Source organism: Gekko japonicus, unplaced genomic scaffold (genome assembly GCF_001447785.1).
Source record: "Gekko japonicus isolate JY-2015 unplaced genomic scaffold, Gekko_japonicus_V1.1 scaffold265, whole genome shotgun sequence".
Classification (NCBI taxonomy): Eukaryota; Metazoa; Chordata; class Lepidosauria; order Squamata; family Gekkonidae; genus Gekko; species Gekko japonicus.
Genome location: NW_015176459.1, coordinates 726,587 through 751,857, shown reverse-complemented (window position 1 = coordinate 751,857; position 25,271 = coordinate 726,587). Strand labels below are relative to the sequence as shown.

General features: G+C 43.4%; 1 protein-coding gene across 1 annotated transcript; it reads right to left on the bottom strand.

Annotated features, from left to right (window-relative positions):
* Positions 1 to 2,851: 2,851 nt before the first annotated feature.
* On the bottom strand, positions 2,852 to 25,271 carry XIAP (X-linked inhibitor of apoptosis). The gene is made up of 10 exons (XM_015426989.1): positions 25,206 to 25,271; positions 19,251 to 20,158; positions 14,734 to 14,833; positions 12,830 to 12,839; positions 12,159 to 12,177; positions 9,364 to 9,419; positions 8,452 to 8,486; positions 7,642 to 7,643; positions 7,182 to 7,382; positions 2,852 to 4,563 (listed from the first exon to the last, which is right to left on the bottom strand). Exons 2-10 carry the CDS (start codon positions 20,122 to 20,124, stop codon positions 4,370 to 4,372), a joined length of 1,491 nt encoding a protein of 496 aa, XP_015282475.1. The 5' UTR covers positions 20,125 to 20,158; positions 25,206 to 25,271; the 3' UTR covers positions 2,852 to 4,369.

Genomic DNA, 25,271 nt, shown 5'->3' with positions numbered 1-25,271 from the left:
TGTCGGCTCAGGAGAATTTGTAGTTCTCCAACCCTTTATCCTGTTTGCACTGTTTAATTGCAGAGGGTAAACCCTCTGTGAGAAGAAATGAGTGGCTAAGCTAGGAAAGGTCACCTCCTCATTGTTGTCTAGCAGTTTATGAGCCAGCTGAGTAAATCCCTCATCGCTTGTGGTAAAAACTGTTTTACCACACATTCTACCTGGGGATGCTTTGGAAAATGGTCTTGCAGTTTCAACTAGTCCAAAGCACAGCAGCCAAGCTACTGTCAAGAGGCAAGCTACAGGGATCATAAAATTCTGGCACTGAAACAGCTGCTCTGGCTACGTTTGTTTCCAAGCAAGCATTGGGTCTTCCCTTTAAAGGCCTAAATTGCTTGGGGCAAGGGTACTGGAAGGACCACCTCCTCCCATGCTGTGGAACGGCCTCCCCATAAGGCTCGCTGGGCACCTCCGCTACTTCCATTTAGGTGTTGGGCCAAACCGATTTCCCCAAATTTTTTCACACATTTTATAAGATGGGTAAAATTCATTTTAAATGGCTGTGTTGTATGTCTTTATGCTCTGGCTGGATGTTAACCTTTTGAATGGCATATGTTTTATTCTGTAAGCCACCTCATTCATGTTCACTGCATAGGTGTCATAAAAACTTCTGTGAAATCCAGAGCAGGTGGTCAAGCAGGTCGACAGACAGGCCGGGAAGCAAACTGGAGAGCCAGTTTGGTGTAGTGGTTAAGTGTGCGGACTCTAATCTGGGAGAACAGGGTTTGATTCCCCGCTCCTCCACTTGGACCTGCTGATGTGACCTTGGGTCAGTCACAAGCTCTGGCACAGCTGTTCCTGAAAGAGCAGTTTGTGTCAGAGTTCTCTCAGCCCCACCCACCTCACAGAGTGTCTGTTGTGGGGAGGGGAAGGGAAAGGAGTTTGTAAGCCGCTCTGAGACACCTTTGGGTAGTGAAGGGTGGGGGATAAATCCAATCTCTTCTTCAGACAAGGAGAATCAGTTCAAAGCAGCATCTTGGCCTCTGTTGTTGGTGTGGACTGCTTAGGCTGGATCTAACCAATTAGGTTGCAAAACTGCCAATGCCATCACTACTTACAGCTTTGTTTCACCTTCCTCTGAAGTATTCCCATTCCCTTACATTAAGATAGGGCAGGAAGGGGGAGTGAGTGAGACCAGAGCTTATTCACAATCACACTTGCCACTTCTTACCTGGATGAGAGAAACAGGCAGCAACATGTAAGAAAATCACTTTATTAAAAATTGTCACCAAGGCTGAACTGCAAAATAGCTGAGATTATTTTACATGATTACAGCACTTTAAAAATATTGATAAATCTTCTTTCAGTACATTAGAATAGGTTTTCTAAAGCTTTAATCCAGCATGGGGGGAGGGGGGGTGAATGGGTCTTTTTGTCTGCCAAGGATCAATGATTAGTATTTACAAGCAAATATATAGCTTCATTTCCAAATCTCTGTTATGCATACATATTCTAACATTGTCCGTGTCTACAGATTAGAAAAAATGCATAGTTCAAAGATTTATTCTGTTTATTTCCAAAAACAAAGGAAAGAAAGTGGCCTAATGAAGTACAAATGAACCCTGCATTTTAGAAAGATCTCCTTGGGGGAAAAATCTGTGTCCTGCTGGAATGACTGATAATTGACGTTACAAAGACAAACAGGACAGATGGACAGACTGCCAGCTAAAAGTACAACCCACCACAGGCTGCTGCAGCAGCCTTCATTTGTCTTGACAGGCTATGTTATCACACAAGCCTCATCGAAGATACAATGGGGGATGTGCAGCAGGACAGTTGGGAAGGCTGGACTCAACACAGATACATGTGACTTTTAAGTAAGTAAACCAGAAGAACAACATTATGCATTTAAAGAGCATTTAAATACTGCACACTTCTACATGTGGCAAGGGATTTTTTTTACAAGCTAGCCAGCTAATATATTAAAAACTTTATCCATGGGGCTGCTGTGGAGAGCAGCACCCTCAAGGCCATACCTGGGGGGAGGACGGAGACAGTTTAACCCCACGGTACTTGTCTTTCTGGCAACTCAGGGGAGCAGTGTCAGCAGTCCCCCAGCAGCATTGTGAATCAGGACCCAAGCACAGTCTCACACCTTGCGACCTCTGTGCTGGTCTCTTTTGAGTCAAAGGGAATTTCAAACACAGGACTGAAACTAGTGTTCTAATTTCTGGTGCACAACGGCTCTTGTGGAACAAACTGGCAGGCTTTACTCAGCAGCAGGATCGTGATGCTTTAAGCAAATCAGGCCGTGACAAATCAAGTCAAAAGTCAAAGAGCAAAACATCACTGATTAATCCCGCAACAGAGTTGGGGGAATTGACAAAAGACAGTAGCGCCAAACGCCAAGGAACAATTTTAGATGCAAAACACAAACAAAAATCTATAAGTGATTAATTTGTGGCAAGAATCTTCAGCTTGCTTATTCTGGAATCACTGACATAAACAAAATGACTTTGTATGGATGTGCAAATCACCGGTGAGGAATGGGAGTCTAAAGGGTCATTATGTTCTAGTTAAAACTTAAAAAGGGAAACTGACGGTTCTGGAATTCACAAACCACTTAGTCAAACTGTTGGTATTCTTTGCCCATGAAACTGTTGCGTGACTGCTATCACCGGACTTACTTGCTTGGGATCAGCTATAGGACAAGATCATCCCCAGAGAACGGTCTGTTTACCATCATTGCATATATTCAGGAACCATCCTGCTTTCAATTGAGTATCATTGTTGTTTGCTATTGTTATTGTTTTTATTTGCTTTTATCCTGTTTTATATGGGCTTTGCCCCTTGTAAGTCACCCTGAGCCTGCTTCACGGGGAGGGCGGGGTAAAAATCCCAATAAATAAATAAGATTTGCTTGCTTATATTTTAGGCAGTTTATCCATCTAGATTTACTGAGTAGAACTGGACAAGTGTGTATGCAGGGCAATTAGACGATCAAATTCTGAACCAATACACACTTGTACTAAGTAGTGGGGGGGGGGAGACCCCTTGGCCTTTGTATTAAGCAGTGTGCATTTGCGAGGATCCCCTTAGTCATTCGGTTTTCCACTTAGTTTATGGTTCTAAATAACTAAGGCTCACACATATTTACTACAGTCCACAATAACACTTCTGAAGATTCCCCTATGCTAGTGGGCTTGAGCATATGAAAGTGCCAGTGGCAAGAGCGGGTAGATCTTGCCCACCTTCCAGCATCTGAGAGTTGGGGGATCATGTAGCTGAAAAGTCATGCAATATAGATTGGGGGGGCCCCTACAGTGGAGATAGAAAACTGAGGGAGCTCACCCTCTTTGCCTCTGCTGCCCTTGGAGTCTCTTGTGAAACCCTCTCCTCGGTAGCTGGTTGTGTGGCTTTTTCAACCAAGCAGACACACACACACCCCAACCTTCAGTGCTGCCTTCTTGCTTGAGGGAGCCAGGAGAAAGCTGCTTCCGCCATTGCTCTGAGCTCATGGCCCCTTCCTCTTTGATGCAGATTAGCCATCAGCCTCTGTTTACTCATACCACAAAAGCTTAGGGATGGGAGATATTACAGCCTTTCTATTTCCATTATAATAAAAAAGGTGAACGGGAAACCTGATTTCCAGGGCCACAACACAGAGAGGAAAACGCGTGTAAAAGATAACAGAGCCAAATATGCAACTTCAGGCCTGCTCAGTCTGAATCGTTCTTAAAAACCACTAACCGTCCCAAATTGTGAGAAGAAGATTTTGACCACTTTGGCCTGGAACTCAAGGTGGTAAAACTGTCTAAAGCATACTGGTATGGATGGCAGGAGGGGTTTCAAAGTACAGAATCCCCCCCCTTCAAAAGAGCCCTCTGACATGAATTAAAAACAAAACAGAGCAGCATTCAGTCATCCAAGCTCAAACTTCAGTCTGACATAGTCTAGCCTAACCAAAGACTTAACACTTCTTTGGCCATTTGGCCTCTGAATACCTTTCCCTGAGGCATGCTGCAAGGCAGGCGGCGGTGGGGGAGAGAAGGTGATTGGTACAGGCTGCTCCTCTCAGAAAAGTGCCAAGTCAGCCCCCCAGCACTTACGCTAGGACAGGTTTCTGATGCCTGTTTACACACTCATGTCAACAATGATTATCTCAGCCTCAAGCCAGTACTAGAACGAAGAGCACCCAATTTAGCAGCCACCAGATTTGCACAGTTGTTCAGCACTCTACGTTAAAGCAGAAGAATTTCTGTTACTCCCAAACAAACACCCTCTTGAAATCCAGTTTTGTATATTAATGCTGCTCCTATGGTCAGCTAGCAATAGTCTGTTGATCGTAATGGATGTGCTGATTTGCACTAGCATGGTACAATGCTCCTGATCAGGACATATAGATCTTCTGCCTTTTTGCAATAACTGTGCAACACAAAGGGCATTTTTCAACTGCTTCCGCACAGTCTTTACAAGTGACGAGGTGCCCACAAGGAATAAGGACCACAGAGATGGTTTTATCCATACAGATTTTGCACAGCTTCTCCTCTTGCAAGCGTCTTAGCTGCTCTTCAGTACTGAGGCCTATGGGTGGGAGGAATTAAAATATTTCAGAAGGAAAAAAAGGTATATGCTTTTACATTTCCCCCTCCTTACATCCCCTCCCATGAGTCTGTATATAAAACGTCAAAACAGAGAGACAGCATGGCATAGTGGTTGCTGCTGGGACTCAAACTGGGGAAATCTGGGCTCAAATTTCCACTCAGCCATAAAGCCTACTGGTTAACACCAAACCAATCATTTATCTCAATTTTATCTACTTCACAAGGGCATTGCAAGGATACAGTGTAGGTGGGGGAACCCTCCATGTATGCCACCCTGGGCTCTATGGAGCAAGGGCAGACACAAGCTACATACGCTGGTACAGTGTATTGCATAAGTAGTACCCAATTCACACTGCATCATGGCTCCTGCGAAAACTGGCCACAAGCAATTTACCTGCCTCTCAGCCATAACCTCTTCTACCTGCAACATGGGCAAAATAGACTGGATCCTACCAGTTTTCAACTGGCAGAAGCAGATAATCCCACCTTTTCTTCCATAAGCAGCCCATTTTCATTCCTAGGAAAGTTATGTCAGGGTTTGGGGGACTGGTGTGTGCATCTGGGATTGGAATCCATGTGGGATGGAGCCTGCAGTGAGGAATGCGCAGGTGAACTGGGCAAGAAAACCCCTTTCTCTTTCTTGTGCTAGAGAAAAGCTGGTAGGACCCAACCCGCTGGCTTATTTATTTATTTATTTATTAGTTTCACCTTGTATTCCACCCTCCCTGAAAGCAGGCTCAGGGCAGATGACAACAACGAATCCACAACAGAAGTTAAAACATTCCACAACAAATATTCCACAATAAATACTTGAAACAATTAAAAACAAGCTATAAACTAAAGACAGATAGCACTGCAGTTTAGCATAATAATATTGAAAACTGGAGCTGCTAGGCCATAGGCCAGATCGTGGGTCTTCATCTGATGGGCCGTTTGAAGATGGAAGGGAGGCCAGTAGATGGAATAACTGGACGCCTGCCACCTCACCCAAAGACCTGGCAGAACAGCTCTGTTTTACAGGCCCTGCGGAACTGTAATCTGTCCCATGGGCCCCTGATCTCCAGTGGGAGCATGTTCCACCAGGCCGGGGCTGTGGATAGAGGGTGGCACTTGGTGAGAGGGTCTCCCTGCGATATCCACTGGAATGTGGAGCAATGCTCCCTCTAAGCTGGGGAGTCTTGTGAACAAAAATTCTACTTTGTGAGCTACTGGCATTAAATCTGTGAGCCAGCAATTTGGCTACTGCATAAATTAGGTTGCTCTGGAGCCGTCCTTCCTGAGTTAAGGCAAAAATGTGTGAGCCAGAGGCTAAAAAACTGTGAGCTAACTCACACTAACTCAACTCAGAGGGAAGACTGCCGTGGAGTACCTTTTATGGCTCCTGCAATGATTACTGAAACAATTTACACAAAGTGCCTTCGACACATGAAGTATGCATTTTAAGTTTTGTAATCAATGGGTCCCTAAGTACGGAAATCCCACAGAGCTCATGCCCCAGAGAACTCAGCCAATGGAGTAATATGGAGCTAAATGAAGGATTCAGACTCTCGTTTCTGGTCCTAAAAACCTCACACAACTAGATGAGGTGTCAAAAGTAGGGATGTGCATTCGGGAGGCGGGGGGGGGGGCACTCTCCAGGCAATAGTTAATTTGGAGAAGAGGAGATTGAGGGGGGGGGGACATGATTGTTCTCTTTAAATATTTGAAAGGCTGTCCTTTGCAGCCTTGCAGCAAGGAGCTGTTCCAGTTGGCAGCAGAGGAGAGGACCGAAGCGACGGGTTTAAATTACATGCAGAAAGGTATCGGCTGGAGATTAGGAAAAACTTTTTCACGGTCAGAGTGGTTCAGAGGTGGAATCAGCTACACAGGGAGGTGGTGAGCTCCCCTTCACTGGCAGCTTTCAAGAAGAGACTGGACGGATATTTGTCAGAGATGCTCTAGGCCAGTGGTGGCGAACCTTTTAGAGACCGAGTGCCCAAACTGTGACCCAAAAGCCACTTATTTATTGCAACATGGCAATTTAACCTGAATACTGAAGTTTTACTTTAGAAAAAAAACAACTCATACATTAACTTTGTTGTTGTTCAGTCGCACAGTTGAGTCCGACTCTTCGCGACCCCATGGACCAGATCAACTTAAGATGATCCAAACAAAGTAAGGAAAGCAATCCCAAATGCTTTCATTTATTTAAAATTATTTGGCAGAGAATTCGACACTTTAATGATGGTCTGGGCCTGGTTGGGGCGGTGGCACACTCGCCCACAGAGAGGGCTCTGAGTGCCACCTCTGGCACCCGTGCCATAGGTTCGCCACCACTGCTATAGGGACAGTCCCCATAGGGTATAATTGAGTCGAATTATTCAGCTAGTCCGATAATTCCCGATCCCCAGTATCATACCAATACTGGGTTTCGGGAATATCGGCAAATACCAACATTTTTTGGGCACAGTAGACCCAAATCTGAAAAATTCTGATTTTTTTTTGTGTGCACACCCCTACTCAAAAGCTTTTGTGTTCCCCCCATCCTGCCCAAGCAAAAACATCTCTCACTCACAATTCTTGTTACAATTATAAGGTTTTACAATGCATTGTGCTCACCTCTCTGTAGAGTGCTCTCGCAAGATGGACTGCATATATTTTCACGCTGTGCATTTATTAAATCTGCAACCAGAGCCTCAATGGATCTGTGGTGTTCAGTAGACAGGTGGCGTTTCCTTTCCATAGCCTTCCTTATTTCATCCAGGCTGAAACCCATCTGCATCACATCCTGGACAATATGGCTCTGTGAAAGTTCTTCATCTGCAGTACAAACAGTAGATGAAAAATGATACCTGGAAATTATTGCAAGCCACCTTGAACCAAGGGGAAAGATGGGATATAAATGTTTTAATAAATATTTCTTAAAATATAGGTTGTGACCTGAAAGTACTGAATCATTACACATACTTAAAATAAAGTGTTAACGTCATGATAGCTGTTCATTAATCATTTTTGCCATCAAAGGCTTTATAGGAAGAGAACTGAAGCCTCCAACATAAGCAAATTAACATTTCCCCACCTCTCATCTCATTTTTTTTAAATTGAAGCAAAAAGAATGTTTGCAACAACAGAGTCTTGTGTAAAGCACCTGTGGGCTGGGAGCCTATTTTGGTGAGATACATGAAATATTATCCTCAACTGGTAAGCTTTAGAAACACTCACACGTGAAAAGAAAATGTGTGTGTGTGTGAGTGAGAGAGTGAGAAAAAGTAATGCATGAGATTACGCAAACCATGAACACACATGAGATTCCATCAAGAAAGTACAAGACCCAATCAGAAAACCTTTCCAATCAGGATAAATTTATAAGGCAATTTGTGCTCTATCCAGTGATTAAAAAGCCATGAAGAACAAGTCCAGAAATTATTCCTATTCAACCAGGCTTGCACAACTTGTGATCTTCCAAGCCAAGCACAGATCGACAGCTGGTGCCATGGCCAGCAAAATGCTCAAAAAAACCCTTGTTCCTGCAATACTACATTAAGAGAACTAAAATCGCAAGCTTTTTGGAGAACCTGTTCAGTCGGCTCGGCATGCATGGCTGTTGGCTTGTGTTCAGCTTGAAGAAGAAGAATCATAGAATCACAGAGTTGGAAGGGACCATGTGGGCCATCTAGTCCAACCCCCTGCGCAATGCAGGATCATTCTAGAGCATCCCTGGCAAGTGTTTGTCCAGACTCTGCTTAAAAACTGTCAGTGAGGAGGAGCTCACCACCTTCCTAGGCAGCTGATTTCACTGTAGAAGAAGAGATTGGATTTATACCCCATCCTTCACTCGAAGTCTCAGAGCGGCTTACAATCTTCTTCCTTTCCTCTCCCCACAAGAGACACCCTGTGAGTAATGCTCCCTCTAAGCTGTGACGTCTTGGGAGCAAAAATTCTACTTTGTGAGCTACTGGCATTAAAGTTGTGTGTGAGCAATTTGGCTACTGCATAAATTAGTTTGCTTTGGAGCCATCCTTCCTGAGCTAAGACAAAAATGTGTGAGCTGGAGGCTAAAAAACTGTGAGCTAGCTCACTCTAACTCAGCTTAGAGGGAACACTGGCTGTGAGGTAGGTGGGGCTGAGAGAGCTCTGACTGAGAACTGCTCTTGAGAGAACAGCTCTGAGAGAACTGTGGCTTGCCCAAGGTCACCCAGCAGCTGCATGTGGAGGAGTGGGGAATCAACCCCGGTTCTCCCAGATTAGAATCCGCGCTCTTAACCACTACACCAAACTTGCTGTTACAAAATTGAGCAGGCCCATTGTGAACACTGGCATACGTACCTCCGATATGTGATGAATTTTCAGTATCCTTTATCTTTAAAAAAAAGGAGAAACATATATTAGATTTGGATTGTGATGGATATAAGGTGCAGAAACATAAAAGTAAAAAAAAAAAGCCAGTCTATTAAATCGGCTAATAGCACAATTGGTGCAAGTCTATTCATCAGATGCTAACAATTGTATGGATTTTCTGATCAACAACAATCTGCAAAAAAAAGGAAAGCTTTCACACATATTTGTTTTCAACAATCTTCTGCCAGCCACACACATTCAAGCAACTTGAATGTCACTCTCCTACTGAAGTAATTAACCTATTCGGCCACATGTGGAGGCACCATCTGCTCACTGCAGGAGATACACAGGCAGCTGGAGCAAGACTACAAAGATAGCCCTCTGCAACTCAAAGCCCATCCATTCATTCAATTAGATGACTGAACTTGCTGCCCAAAATTGGTTACTGAGGATAAAACCACACACTTACTGTAGAATCCTGAAGTGAATGAGTCAACTGAATATTGTAGATTGAGGTAACTTTTGCTACCATGCAGTAAAACGCTGAAGAAAAACTAATTTTCTTTGTTTCACTTTCCTCAAACACGCATAAGCAGGGTCCCATTTTTTTTTGTCTTTAGCTGGGGAAGGTGGAAGTGTTTGCATAAGATCTAGTGTTTTTTGTTACTTTGTTAGTGTTTTCTAGTGTTTTTTGTTACTTTGTTAGTGTTTTCTAGTGTTTTTTGTTACTTTGTTAGTGTTTTCTAGTGTTTTTTTTGTTACTTTGAATTAGTCATAATACTGCCAAAACCTAAAGAAGCTAGTGTGTGGAATCACTACAGTGCAACCATCGGAAGAAATCAAGACAGTCGGTAAATATAAATATGTTGAGCAGGAGTATGCTAACAATGGAACAAAAACAAGAAGGCATTTAACAACATGAAATATACGCCACATATGTAAAAGAAATACATGCTACCTATGGGAAAGTACTATGAAGTGGCAGATGATCTTCTGGGAAAAGTCTACTTTAAGCAAATTAACATCTTCAACAATACAGCAGATTAGCATATATCTTCTTGAAAAAATATTGTGGGTTTAAAGCAATAAAGCTCTTTTAAAGTTGTTAACACAACTCTTAAGTCTGAACTATTATTGAGTTGGAGGGAAAAAACCTACTTGTATCCTATTATTGTGCTTACACAACAGTATTTTTTTTTTTTTGCAATCCAGCAAAACTTAGGCCTCTTACCAATGATTACACCTTCTGCACTCACAGAGCAAGTAACTGGAGTCTGAACTATTATTGAGTTGGAGGGAAAACCCCGACCTGTATCCTATTATTGTGCTTACATAACGGTATTTTTTTTGCAATCCAGCAAAACTTAGTCCTCTTACCAATAACCACACCTTCTGCACTCTCAGAACAAGTAACTGGCGCAACAGAGTGTTCCTTTCTGTCAGGGAGGGAGGAAAGTAGCTCCCTGCCACTGTTCCCTCCATTGCCAGAGGAGAACAGGCCGAAACATGGATGTCCCAACTACAGCCCTCCAGATATTCATGGGCTGCATCTCCCATTAGCCCCAGCTGGAATCACCAGTGGGCTGGGGTGATAAGAACTGTAGTCATGAATGTCTGAAGGGTCATAGTTCGGACACTGCTGGGCTAAAAGTATTCCACTTTTTGTTGCAGAACCTCAACAGCTCAAGTGAAATTGGAGATTCAACAAAGCTGCCAAGACTAGATAAATCAATCATAAGCTTTATTGCGTTAGCTCACAGGCTTAGCAATTAACACCAAAACAAGTCTGAAGAAAAGAGAGGCTAGACCAGTGACATCAGACCTGTACAAGATTGGTAGCCATGTTAGTCTGCTTGTAGCAGTAAAAAAACAAAAAGCAGGAGTCCAGTAGCACCTTAAAGACTAACAGAATTCGTGTCAGGGCATGAGCTCTCATAAGTCACTGCTCACTTCTTCAGATTTGTAATTTGTCAGTAGAATTGTTCAAGACAGTTACACTTTTTCTGAAGCAGATGAGGTATTGGCTTGAGCTGTACTTGAAAGTGGTACACCTCTTCACATAACCAAAAAGCAATAATTTGTCAGTAGAATTGTTCAAGACAGTTAAACTTTTTCTGAAGCAGATGAGGCATTGGCTTGAGCGGTACTTGAAAGTGGTATACCTCTTCACATAACCAAAAAGCAATCCTGGAAGGAACATTACAAACTAATTTGCCTATCATAAATTACCATCACATTATCGTTTATCACATTCTTTCTTTGATTAAGAATATGAGAACATTCAAACAATGGCTGTTCAAAGGACTGGTCCAGCAGAATCACTGATGCTGATGTTAGATGTATGGACCAACATGCAAGGAAATCTTTTATCAAACACCATGTTCACAACACCTGAACCAATATTCCTGAAAGCAACTGATACCAAATCTTGTCACATGGGTGAACACACAGCCAATGTATTGAGTAAAGAGGATGAAAGTGTAGGTCCCCCCAAAGTACAATCCCCTGTAATAGACAATGCAAGTAACATGAAAGCTGCATGACAAATACTATTTTAATTATTTAATATTTGGCTGTCTTGCTCAGGCTGAAACTTCTAAGAACATAAGAGAAGCCAATGTTGGATCAGGCCAATGGCCCATCGAGTCAAACACTCTGTCACACAGTGACCAAAAATACCAGGTGCCATCAGGAGGTCCAGCAGTGGGGCCAGGATATATTCTAGCAAAGGATATATTAACTTGTGAATACAATGAAGATAATATGGACAAACTGCAGGGCAATCATGATGGCATTCAACCATCATCATTCATCAGACTTCAAAGAAATTACAGAGAAAGATACAGGGAAAGAAAAGGGAGTTTTTTACTTCCAGCAGAAACCAGATTGGGCTTGCCTACAGACCGTTTAAGAGAGTCTGCTACATATAAAGACATGCATGAAGGGTGCTTCGGTAGATGACACAGTAACCCATATTATTGCTGTACGCATTTGGGAAGAAGATTCTTGACAAAGCTGTGTTCTGGGTTCAAGTTAAAAAAGTATTCAGTTTGCTACCACCAGTTTCAGTGGCTATTAAGAAGCCTGAAGGAGACACACCAAACCCTTCTGCTCTCATCCAGCTTATGTTGCAGCAAACCTTCTGGATCCTCAACACCTAACAGAAGCTGAATTATCTTCCGCTTTGGATACAGATACTGCAAAGTACTCTGCAAAAGGAAAAACTCCTCTGACACGAGGAAAGGGACACTGCAACACCTGATTGCTGTTCAGACAACTGCCATAAGTACCCTGCACATTCTGCATTCTTGTTTGAGCTAAAAGCCTTCCAGTTTCTTTTACATGACCAAAAGGAGGAACAGAGTAGCAAATGAACACTTTGCTAAGCTGACTTCTATTTCACAAAATCTCTTGCTTCTGGAGAGCGACAAGAAGTGTATGTGCGTGTATGTCTATGTTAAGTGTCATCAAGTCACTTTCAACTTATGGTGACCTTGTTAATGAGGTCATTAATTAACAGCCTTGTTCAGGTCTTGCAAACTAAGACCCCTGGCTTCCTTTATTGAGTCCATCCATCTCATGTTGGGTCTTCCTGTTTTCCTGCTGCCTTCGACCTTTCTTAATATTACTCTCTTTTCCAGTAACTCTTTTGTCTTCTCATAATTAGTGTGTTCAGTTGTAGTTTTTCAGAGTCTTCATGTTTTCTGCTTCAATGTAAACAATCAACCTAAGGGAAGTATATGCTATAGTCTTAATTTTTACAAGTATTCCAATAAAGTAACTTCCACGTAAAGTTTTGAACGTGTTTGAATATAACATTTAAACTATATTGTGTGCTTAATTTAATTTCCCCCTTCAGTTCCAACACTTTGTGACCACTGGGAAAACTTTGATACAGTTATACTGCACATAAAATTGACATGAGTTACATGTTTAGTTCTGTTTACTAAATATTAGATCTTTTGCTTGCCTATTGAGGAAGCGTGTGTGTGGCGGGGAACAAAAAAGTCAAATGTGCTAGGTCAAATCACATTATTTAGAGGATTGGAAGATTCAGATTTTTCTGGAAAACCAACATCGCTACCTACAACGACTCTTTAAATGGCAAAGTGGACAGATTCCCCTAGCAGGTCCTGGATGTTAAACTAGGAGCAGGAGATGTGTCTCAAATAATAAGAACAGGAAAGATTAAAATATATACTTCCCCACACTGTAGCATTCAAAGTCATATATGAAAATATAGTCTCTGTTTATCTCTAGGTGTCAGAGCTGTTGGACTGCAAATCAATTATGTCAGAAAGGCTAAAGGTGGGATACAAAGCATGGACATACCCCACCAGTGTTTATACATGGCCTGGGCTTCTACACAGTGATTTTGCCTTCTTTTGTTACCATTATTTAAATTTTTCAAATGATATTTACATTATTTATTAAAAATTGAATGACATTTTTCAGAAAAATCCACATCACTGTATGGGATGTTAAAAAAATTAATGTTTTCATATGCTTTATTTATTTATTCAATTTGTATCCCGCTCTTTTTTTGCTCTTCCCCTTCCTGGGTGCTAAGATATGAGTACATAAGCTGGAGAGAACGAGCCCTTTATTCCATCTCTGGCATGAGGCCTGCAGCTCAAGGACACTCACAGCTTACCCATTCACCACTGGTAGTTGTTTCAAAGTGAGACTCCCCCCACCAACTGCAGGTACCACTGGGCAATGGCCTTACTTGCTTTCCTGAAACACGTGGTGGCTGCTACATTGGCCAATGGTGCTCAGAAGAGCTACATTTATTTATTTATTTTATTTTATTTATACCCCGCCCTCCCCGCATTGCGGGCTCAGGGCGGCTTACAAGAGTATGGCACACAGTGCGATAAAACAGCAATAAAACAATTTAAAACACTTAATACATGGGCCAAGCCCAAGGATCCCACGTGACTAAAACCCTCTCTCCCTATTGCACAGCCCTTTCATCCCAGGGGAGGTTGCTGTGGCCTCCTGATGTTATTTGCCACTTGACCTCCGGCGGTGCTGTAAAACGGTCCCCATTGGTGGTAGTGGTGGCGGCGGCGGCTCCTATTTGAAAGCCTGGCGGAAGAGCTCCGTCTTGCAGGCCCTGCGGAACTGCAATAGGTCCCGCAGGGCCCTGATCTCCTCTGGGAGCTCATTCCACCAGATAGGAGCTGCCACCGAAAAGGACCAGGCCCTAGTGGCCGCAAGCCTGGCCTCTTTCGGGCCCAGGATCGCAAGGAGATGTAGCAACCCCGACCGAAGTGCTCTTTGGGATCTATGTGGGGCAAGGCGGTCCCTCAGGTATGCTGGACCCTGGCCATGTAGGGCTTTAAAGGTAAGCACCAGCACTTTGAAGCGAATCCGGTATGCTATAGGCAGCCAGTGCAGCGCTTTGAGCACAGGCTGGATGTGATCCCATTTCGAGACGCCAGCAACCAGCCTGGCCGCCGCATTCTGCACTAGCTGCAGCCTCCGAATCAGCGACAAAGGCAGCCCCATGTAGAGAGTGTTGCAGTAGTCTAGCCTTGAGGTGACCGTCGCATGGATCACTGTGGCTGAGAAAGGGGACCAACTGCCGCACCAGCCGAAGATGGTAAAAGGCCGCTTTGGCAGAGGCTGCTACCTGGGCCTCCATTGATAAGCTACATGTGGCACCTAAGCCACTGAATGAGTATCCCAGTTCTAAGCCCTCGGTGATCTGTTGAGTAATTCTTCTGGAGGTCCTGATTGGTCAAGAAAATGGGATGTAGGCATGTGAAAAGTGCAGCCAGTACAATATGCAATACAACACACACACACACAGAATGAAGTGACTTACCCAGGAAACCACTGGGCATGTTGCTCCCAAGGATCATCATTCGCCCTCCACTCTCGTAGTCCACCGCCACAGTAAAAGCAAAGAACATTATCACCATCACCTATGAAGAATAAGGAGAAAGATCTGGTACAGTGATCTGAAAAAATTAAAATCTGGGCTTGCTTTTTATAGCTTGCAAATAAAACTATGGCCAGCAGATTGCTGTTTTATGCTATGAAAGCTCCCCTGCCCCTTCACATTTATATCCCATTCCTCCTCAGTCAGACTACACAGATGAGGTTACCCAATATGGGTGTCAAGTGTCATTTGCACAACAACTGGACAAACAGAGAGCAAAACAAAAGCTGTTCCAGCAGCCAACAAAGAAGTAGAACAAAGAAACTAGCGCCGACCAGTTGCTGTCAAACCATCTGGGCACTTCAGCTTGTAACTGGTGTGTAAAAGATACCATTTCCTGGTAAATATGCCAAAGTCTGGTTGACACTATAGAAATGGCCAACATGAAAAGAGTGGAAATGGCCACACCCTAGACAAGCTTATCAGAGGTCCAGAGAAAAGCAGGACACTTCCAGGCTCTGAGGCCCCTGGACATTAATAAAAATAAAAAATATTACTATACATGATGTACATACAAACTGGTAATAAATGTTATAAAATTTCAGACCAAGGATGTCAAACATATGGCCGGCCTGTGGGCCAGAATTGGCCCCTGCACGGCTCCTATCTGGCCCGTGAGCAACTGGCGCTCGCCTGCTTCCTGCATTACAGCTCACTTTTGCCCAGCTCTCTTCTCTCCTGCTTTCTGCTTCACAGAGGGGAGAAAGCCAAGCCTTCCTTCCCTCGATTGGCTGACTGCTCCTCCTCCTTTGGAGAGGAAGTGAGGGGAAGGGAGCCGGAAAGAGAACAAGAGAGATGGAGTCCCATAGCACCTTTAAGACAAAAAAAGTTTTATTCCAGGTGTAAGCTTTCATATGCAAGCACACTTCTTCAAAGAGAGGGAGGGAGGGGGAGTGAAAGAGAGAGAGAGAGAGAGATCCTCCTTTCCAGTTCTAACAGACCGGGGGGGGGGGGACCTAACAGTTCAGTTTGCAATCTTTATTAGTGGAAGGGAGCAAGAGTCCAGTAGAGAGGGAGAGTCCAGTGGTACCTTTAAGACCAACAAAGTTTTATTGCATTTGTGTGCACACACACACTTCTTGAGGGGGGGGGATCCCCCCTTCCAGTCCTAACCAATGGGGATGGGGGAGAAACCTAACAGCACAGTTTGCAATTTTTATTAGTGGAAGGTAGCAAAAGTCCAATAGCACCTTTCATGAGTCACTGCTCACTTCTTCAGATACAGCCAGAATGTGAGTCCATCTGTCCTTATATCTTGGAGATATCTTGGAGAGTGAAGTGATTTCAGATGCCAAATGACAATAGCAGGCATTGGTAAGGAGAGAAGACACCTAGGTCTCAATTCATTCCAAGAGGATGTATTGTCTTGAGCTTCATTATCAGTTGCAATTGAGCAGTCTTTCTTTCTCATCTCCCTTTGAAATTCCTTTGTAATTCCTTTGTAATGAAATCCCTTTGTAATGCTGACCTAAGAGTAGATCTGCTACTCTTAGGTCAGCAACTGAATGTCCTAGAGGGTTATAAGGTTTCCCCACTGTTTTTTTAAAAATGTTGTATTTTCTAATAGCAGTAGAAACAGTAAGAGTCCAGTAGCACCTTAAAGACTAACAAAATTTGTGATAGGGTATGAACTTCTATGAGTCACTGCTCACTTCTTTACACTTATTTCCATTTATTCTTTGTATCCTCCTGGATTAAATCCTTCTGGACCAAACTGAGACCTAGATTTCCTGTCTCATTAACAATGCTGATATCTCCACACCCACTACCCCTCTGCATATCACACCTAATCCAATCAAGCCTGCTATTGCCATCAGGCATCTGAAATCATCTCTGGTACCTCGTGTTACATTTTATGACACATGTGGCCTGTACCAACAAAGTGACATTTATGTCAGATCCAACCCTGGTAATGAGTTCAACACCTCTGTTCCAGACAATTAAAAGCATCCAAACAGCAGGCCCCTTTGAGCCTGAGGCCTGGACCAAATGGCCCTACACCTCCCCACAATTGGCCCTAATCCCAGAACACATTCATCACTCCTCAAGGACTGCATTTACAAAGGACAGTACTACTGAACAAGCTGCCTTTTTAGGAAGCTCCTCTGCTATTACTGATGCTTTCATTCAAGAGGCAGTGTGGTATAATAGGCAGAGTACTGGGCTAATCTCTGGAAGACTCAGCCCCCCCCTTCTGCCACCATGGGTCCCCATTGGGGAGAAAGGTGGTGTTATAAATATATACACGAATCCCTCTTAAGCTTCTAGGTATCTACAGGTTTTCCTGGAACACCGCTTGAATTCTGCGGCCTTAAACTATAGTCTGTTCGGTCACTTCACAAGATAAAACACACTAGAGACAGATCTTCCAGCATCTCATCTGACCATTATTCCAAATAAGGGGCAGGAAAAATAAAAAGTATTACATTCTCCATGTACAATACAGAAGTAACTGCAGCACAATCACAGCCTACATCAGGAAAGCTGCTTATCAAGCACATATGTTTCCACACAGCCAAAATAAGGATAGAATTCATCCATACAAGCAAATCATCAAACTGTGTGTGCCTACAAAAAGTGTTGATAAACACAAAGAAGGGCAAAACAGATTCTGGGATAGACCAGATGCTGTACGAATTTTGTCTTAGGCAAAGAGGCAAGAAATAAAATGACAGACTGCAAGCTACACATCACAGGCCTCTGATACCGATGAGATGCAGGATCCCAGGTAGGGGAATGTTCAGCTTCAACAGTGGCTCCTGGGTTAAGGAGATCCCTTCCCAAGAAATTATTTCCAGGGGCGTTTCTGGGCTGCCCCAGGAGTGGGAAGGCAGGAAAATCGCACAATACAGACACAAGTCCTTGCGCCTGCAGAAACACGTGTCTAGAGCCAATCCATAATTAAATTTCATTCTGTACTTCCTGCATTCCGTTGACCCCCCAGACCCCACTTTTTAAAAACCCACCTATATAAAATGAATGCAGAGTGAGGATCCCCTCACTGCTTCTGAAGAGGTGGGGCTCTAGTCCACAGAAGTTTATGCTGGCATAAAAACTTGCCAAGTTTTAAGGTACCGTAAGTTTATTTTTAATCAGGACTGTCTGCGGGAAAAAATCCTTGTTCTATTAGTACAGAATGCAACACACGAGCTCATTTTGTGTGGCACCCAGGGCCAGATTTTTCAATTTCAATTTCAATTTATTACAGGTCTTTATGACCGAAGTCTTGACCAAGAGGATACCAAAGGGGGGTAAAATAGGTACATAAAATAGACATAAATATGTCAAGGTACATAATAACAGTCACATAAAACCCAGGCTGAGCCCAGAGATTAAAAATTACCTAACTACACTTGGGGCGGAGCCAACTAACTAAAATCATCCGAAGATTAAAAATCGGTGTCGAAGTTTTCAGAAGTGCTGGACTTTTCAATTTTTGTCCAAGCAACCAGGGCATTGGCAATACTGCTGGGGTCGGTGGTGCAGGAAAAGGCACCAGTCCTGGCTTTTTCCTCTTGTCACCTCCCAGACCCACATAGACATCAGATCAGTCCAAAGCAAACCCCTGAGATGCTGGCTGCATTGCTGGGCTTGGTTTGCTCCAAGCACATCTGGCTAAGATTAATCTTCATCAAAAACATGCTTCTTCTCCCCCCCCCCCCCCCCAAACATTTTGTTTGCTGGCCCATCAAATGCATTGTGTTTTTTTCCAGCACTCAGGCCAAGAAGGTTGCCTATCCTCATATAGAAAGGCATTCAAACAGGTCGCGATTTTGGGGAGGAAGAGCAGGGAATGGATCATTTCAGTAGTCACGTGTTTCTTTGTTCTCTTTATTTATATTGTTAAATGAAAAATTAAAAAGGAGAACTTTCACAAACATCTTCAGTGTATCTACCCATATGTTCCATTGCAATCAACTAGGAACATTTCCTTGAGTGGTACTTTTTTATGTAAACAGAGGGGGGTGTTGGGCCTTGGAAAACAGATTTTAATCTATCCAAGTGTTAACTCTTGTCATAAATATATTGTTTCTTTCTCACTTCAACCTTCTGTGACTGGGGGAGGGAGGAAGGGAGGGTGCCATAAACTGAATTTAATAAATTCAAATTTACCCAGAACCAAGCACAGGAAGAGGGGAAGTTCAAGTGTACAAGACGCAACCCCAAATATAGCCAATATTTTTAAAGGAAGTTTCTTCAGTACTTGCAAAAAAATCTCACTATGGCACAGCTTCTTGGTGTATACAGTAATTATATACTATTAACAATTTTAAATTCATTGTTTGCTAACCAGGTGTTGAGCTGTGCAATAATCTTGCTACGTACTGTGAATCATATTGTACAGAATTTATCCCATGCACAGTGGCAAGACAAGTTATGACACCCTGCGTCCAGCTTACCTATGCTGTAAAACCCGGCTTGAGCAAGCTGCTCCTTGCTAACCAAATATCTCCACATTAGAAAGGACTTGAGTCGTGCTTCGTAACCTGCCATAGATGGGTTTTTTGGGAGACTGGCATTATGTACTTCACTTCTATCCAGTTCTGCATTGCTAGACTGATTTTCAATATTCCCAACATCACGACCGAGGACAAACAAACACCTAGGGAAATGACGTCTATGTTCTGACCAAGCCTGGTCAGAAGGTTCCCAGTTTTTCAGTTTGCCTCCACAACAGAAGCACTCCACTTGATCTGCGATGCCGGTGTAATATAACCCTGCATTGGCTAAGTCTGCCGGCGTGACAGGAGCATAGGTAGGCCAGTTACGGAAAGACCTCAGCCTGGCCTCTTCACTACACATGGCAGGAGTCCTGGGATAAAGGCTGTCCGAAAGATCCACCACCTGCCCGCTTCTCAACAGATAATCTGCATAGAGGTCAGAGGAGGGGTCAGAAGATTGTTGCCAAGTGGCGTTTGCAAGGCAGCCTTCGGATAGCTGGTGAGAGTTTGGAAGAGCAGAATGCGCACCGTTCCTCCAACAGTCCATGCCGCTAATAAACGCACAGTTAGGAGAAACAGTTTTGTGCCTTCCTGATGCCGAGTCACCTTGCTGCCATCCTTCTACGGTTGCGTGACAACTGAAGCACCTGACTTTGTCCCCTTCTCCGGTGTAGAAGAAGCCAGCTCGGGCAAGAGTTAAGGCAGAAACAGGGCAATGACTTGGAAATGTGGTAAACGTTTGCAGTCGTGAGCACTCTTTTGCCAGCTCTCGGTCAGGGTCAGTATCGCGAGTGCCACCAGTTTCAAAGCTATTTGGTCCATTACACGTCATCCCTCCTTCAGGAGTCAGGTTATTGTGAGTTTGCCTATATAAGAACACATGTAAGTTCAGAAATTATTTTTAAGTTTATTTAATGGGCCATTAGCATAGAGTGACAAATCCAAACGTCTACCCTCCCAACAGAAACGCTTGAGCATGTATTACATCGTGACTGAAATTCACTTTATTAAACGGAGGCAGCAGAGAGAAGAGGGAAATATGCTAAAACACACAATGCTAAATGTGCTAAAATGCACAAACACAGTACTGGAAGAAAACCCTGTAGTAACATAATAAGCTGAATAAACATTACCTAAATATGACTCCAACTTAAGCTGATAAGTACTTTGTGTAAAAACATATCGTATCACGATACATTTATTGTATTTTATGAACTCACTGCATATAGACATAATAATATTTTAAAAAATAAGTGATGACATAAAGAAAACAAGGGCTGCCACCCTAAGGATACTTTCCAAGGTAGATGCCCCACTGAATAACATGGGACTTACTCCCAAGGAAATCTGTTTAGGATAGCTCCCTAATAAAACTCTTCAATATACTTTAGTAGTAAGGCTTTTAAAAAACATGCTTATTTGTAGAGCACAAAGACTAGCACAAATCCTGACTTGGATAGCTCAGGCTAGTTCAATCTCATCAGATCTCGGAAGCGAAGAAGGGCCACCCCTGGCTAATATTTGGGTGGGTAACCTCCAAGGAATACCAGGGGCGTGACACAGAGGCAAGCAATGGAGAACCACTTCTGAAACATCTCTTGCCTTGAAAGCAAGTCTAGCTCGCTACCTAGTGGTGAATAATGCTAAAAGAGCTAAGACTTCTGGTTGCCAGACAACCTTAGGATCTCCTGGCTATACTATACACACTGCCATACAATAATAATTATTAGCACAAAACCCAACAGATTACTACATAGATTAATTTTATTATTTCATTGATACCCCACATTTCTTCCCACTGGGGACTCAAAGAAGCTTACAGCCTTCTCTTCTTTACTGTACCCTAACAACCAATGTTCCCTCTAAGCTGTGGAGTCTTGTGAGCAAAAATTCTACTTGGTGAGCTATTGGCATTAAGGTTGTGAGCGAGCGATTCAGCTACTGCATAAATTAGTTTGCTCTGGAGCCCTCCTTCCTGAGCTAGGATAAAAATATGTGAGCTGGAGGCTAAAAAATTGTGAGCTAGCTCACACTAACTCAGCTTAGAGGGAACACTGCTCACAACATCCCTATGAGATAGATTAAGGCTGAGTGTGTGTGACTGGCCCAAGGTCACCCAGCAGACTTTAATGGCCAAGTGGATATCTGAAGCCTAACAGCCCAGTCTAGCCTGACATCACCGAAGCTTGGAAGCTAAGCAGGGTCAGCTACGGTTAGTGCAAGGATGGAGACCACCAGGGAAGAATGGGTCTGCTATGCAGAAAAAGGCAATGAGAAACCAACCTCTCTTGCCTTGAAAACCCCCATGGTCCTGGGGTTGCCATAAAGTGGCTGTGTGACTTGATGTCACAGTTATTATCATCATTACTATGAAGGCAGCCACTGTATACACCGGGTAGTTTCACTGCTCACCGTCTATTTCAGTCACTGAAAGTTCAAGTATTCTGCTCTCATCATGCATCTTAGAAATTACCCAGAAAGAGCCTGTAGGTAATTTAAAGTTTTGACAGCTTATTATATTATTACACTGAATAGCGAAACAACATAATGGGATGTTGTACTTGGTTTGCTGGATAGATAACTGGCTATGTCTGTCAGGCATCATCCAGAGCCAGTTTATTTTTAAGAGTTTGATTACTGTTTAGACTCTGATTTGTATTATGTCTGAATCCATAACTGAAGCTTTTAATTTGTTGAAATGTTAAGCCTGCACAGCTGCAGAAAGGTCAACTGTACCAGCTGCCAACCAAGATAGTAAATTTAAAAGCATTTTATTCTGTTACAGCCAATTTACTTCAGTGGAATTGATCCCAAGATTTATGGATTGTGCTCTGATCATGGTATCCGAAAAGCTTAAATTCTACATGTACGTATGTTTTAAAGAAGAGGTGGCTTGGTCAGATGAACAGCTGGGAAAAGGACATACAACACTTATTTATGTACAAAAAAAATTATGCATGGATTTTATGTATTGATAATAAATATATATATTAATTGCTTTCCCACTGCCAGATGCACAAAACAATTTGTTTTTAAAAACACAGCTGCTGAAACAGCAAAACAGCTAGTCTTCAAAATTTATTTAGCTGATTAACTAGTTCAGCAATTAAATATCCTTTAAGTAAAAACGTGTCCCCAATTAAGCAGGTAATTTAGAAAACAGGTATTACAGAAAAACACGAGAGAGAGGTCACATCTTAGAAAAGGCATTCCTGGTGATCTGTTACACTGGAAGGAACGCCTCTTCTAAAATGGTTTATATAGAATAATCATCCAAAAGTTGGTGAATGATTATGAACTGCACTATATCTTTTCTATAGTGGTTTCAACTGTTCAAAGCACATTCCATGTATTCCTTACAATACAGCAATCGTGCATGGTAAATGCATGTTATCACTCTTATTAAAGATGGGTGGGGTAATTTGCCTACTCAATTCACAGCAGAAGCCAGATCTAAGCCATGGGCCTTTTGATTAGGAGCTCAGCCATTAGACTCCACTCACTTTCTGCTGCTGTTGTATTTCCTTGCCTAAGTTTAAATGCATTAATGGTGAGAACGAAAGATGCCAAAAACATCACTTCCCAGTCTGACTCAACAAATGCAGACAGCAAAAATAGTAGCTCCACAGTTACACCAGAAGGACTAAACAAAAATATTTCTATGCATCTAGCAGGAGGAAAAACTGTATTGCAAAAAAAAAAAAGGTTATGGTTTCCAATGGAAGACGGAATGCAAGCTGGGAAACTAGTTTGATGCTCTGTAAAATAAACCTGCCATGTAAATGACAACATAAAACAGATTAGAACAACAAGTAAATTGGGTGACAAAGTAAGTATATGGAAGCAACTACACAAATTAAATGTACAAGCAACCGATTTTTTTTGGACAAGCAATCTGTTAATGTGAGGTGTATCTGAAGACTTGTTTGAGGGCAGCAACTTAACTTTGCATTTACCTTTTTAGATTTTTGAAAATTAGATTCACAGGTGAAAGATGCTAGGTTGGAGTCTTGTTTGGTCTGGAAGGCCTGCAGTACTTAAGGTGGGCAACTCAAAGGCTCAGAAAGTTTTTGACATCTACCTGTGAAGGTGCTGGTTTAACAGCAAAAAAAAGGGCGGGGAAGGGAAGACAAGGATTGTACTTGGGAGATTACTGAAGCGTGCCAAGCCCCACTACTGGTACCAGCATCTCAGGGATCTGCCTTGGACTTGGCTGGTGGATATTCAGGTCTGGGAGGTGATGACTGGCATAAGCCATGCCACTTGCCATGCCCTTCTTGCACTGTTGACTTCAGCATGGATGCCAGAGGAAGCTTTGCTTGGCTGGAGATCAGGCCCCCAGTTGCCAAGTAAACAGTCTCATGTGCTGCTGTAGGCACAATGCTGGAGGCATGCCCTGCTCTACAGCTTTTCAGCTTCGTAGACCTAAACCACGCAACACCATGCCACTTGGTGCCACTGCACATGGAAATCAACCTTGGAAGGTTTTCCCCCCGCCCAACTATAAAAGTGACTACAATACAGAAGGACAGATATGTATATCATAGCACACTCTAGCCTGTATTCAGCACACACTTGCCCCAAAAGGCTGGCCCCCACTAATTTCTTTACATCCCAATTCTACGCAGGTCTACGTGGATGCTCAAGTCAACAGGACTTCCAAGTAAGTTGTATGCACATGATTGCAAGCTTTAGTTTGCGTTTTAATGCTGCATAAAGGCCTTCTGTCCTAGGAGGAACCCAGATACCACAGCCCAATCCATTTGTCATCCCAGAAGCACCGTTCTCCTTCCTCCTTAGCCCTTCCACCTGCAGGTTAAAGATCTTTCTTCCAAACCTACCTGCGCTTGTTCAAATTGGCCCTGCTGAATCATACCAAGTCCCCAGCATTCCATTCCCTCCAGGAAGCCACCAGCAGACGCGAAAGCCAAAACCATCCCCTGCAACTGGTGCTCTGGGGAATTTCCATGTAAGCCCTGCGGCTAATACCCTTTGAAAGGCCTATCCTTAAAAAAAAAAATTTCTGCTTCCCTTTTAAAGCCATCAAACCTAACAGTCGTCACCGTATAATAAAAAGTATTCTCAAGCGAAGTAATAAAAAAAAGAAGTACTGCAGACTCTTTCCAGCACGACCGACTACAGTAGTTAAGGACAACGGGTCATGCGGGAGTTATCAACAAGCACACCCGCACGGTCAGGGTAGTAGCATTCTCACGGTAAAATCCCCTACCGAGTTATTCCACTCTAAACCTATCTAAATGCAAGTACTTGTGGTGTAAGGATAGAAATATACAGTCCGTTATTTGCGTAAATAAATAAATGCATCTATTACTATTGTACTGGGGGATGAGTACGAATGCATTAGCCAGCGCGGAAGGCATAGCTGGCAGCCACAGCCGATCCTTGCTTCCTACCCGCGTTTACTTGTCCGCGACGTGTATTCGCAAACACGCGGTCGTAACGTGGGAGCTGAAAAACGTCTCGTAAGAAACAGAAGTCTATCAAATGCGTGCACGTACGAATCATCCCCCCGCAATCGTCATAATAACGGGACTGGATGAAGCAGAGGAAGGAATAAAATTCCTGCTCTCCGTCTCTACTAGCTGCCTTTTGCAGAAAAGGAACTACGCGAGGCGTGTGCCGCAGGGCGCGCAAATGGCATCCTCGTCCTCCTCCACCCTTGAAGTCCTACGATTAAGGGGAGAAGAAAGGGAAGGGGGGATATCGCCATAGCAGCTCCTATTCGGGGGTGGGCGAGCAATGCCGCTGCCCTGCTAACCTATTAGGTGAAAGACCTGGGTGGATCCCCCACCTGCGAGTTTGCACGCCTGCCTCCGGCAGCCAGCATTTGGGCACAGACACTCAGCCCCCCCTTTCCCCCCAGAAACCGAACCGCTCCGGGTTGGAACTCACCGCGCTGCCCTTCTTCCAAGGAGCCCCGCTGTCTCCTCCGCCACCAGCTGCCCGAACTGGCTCGGA

Excerpts from the sequence above, each read along its gene's own strand:
- XIAP (XM_015426989.1), bottom strand. The coding sequence starts at position 20,124 with ATGACGTGTAATGGACCAAATAGCTTTGAAACTGGTGGCACTCGCGAT. Across the intron at positions 14,834-19,250 it reads AGCCGGGTTTTACAGCATAG|GTGATGGTGATAATGTTCTT; the intron begins GTAAGCTGGACG and ends TATTCTTCATAG. Across the intron at positions 8,487-9,363 it reads TTCAGGATTCTACAGTAAGT|ACGTCACAGCTTAGAGGGAG; the intron begins GTGTGGTTTTAT and ends TTTGCTCCCAAG.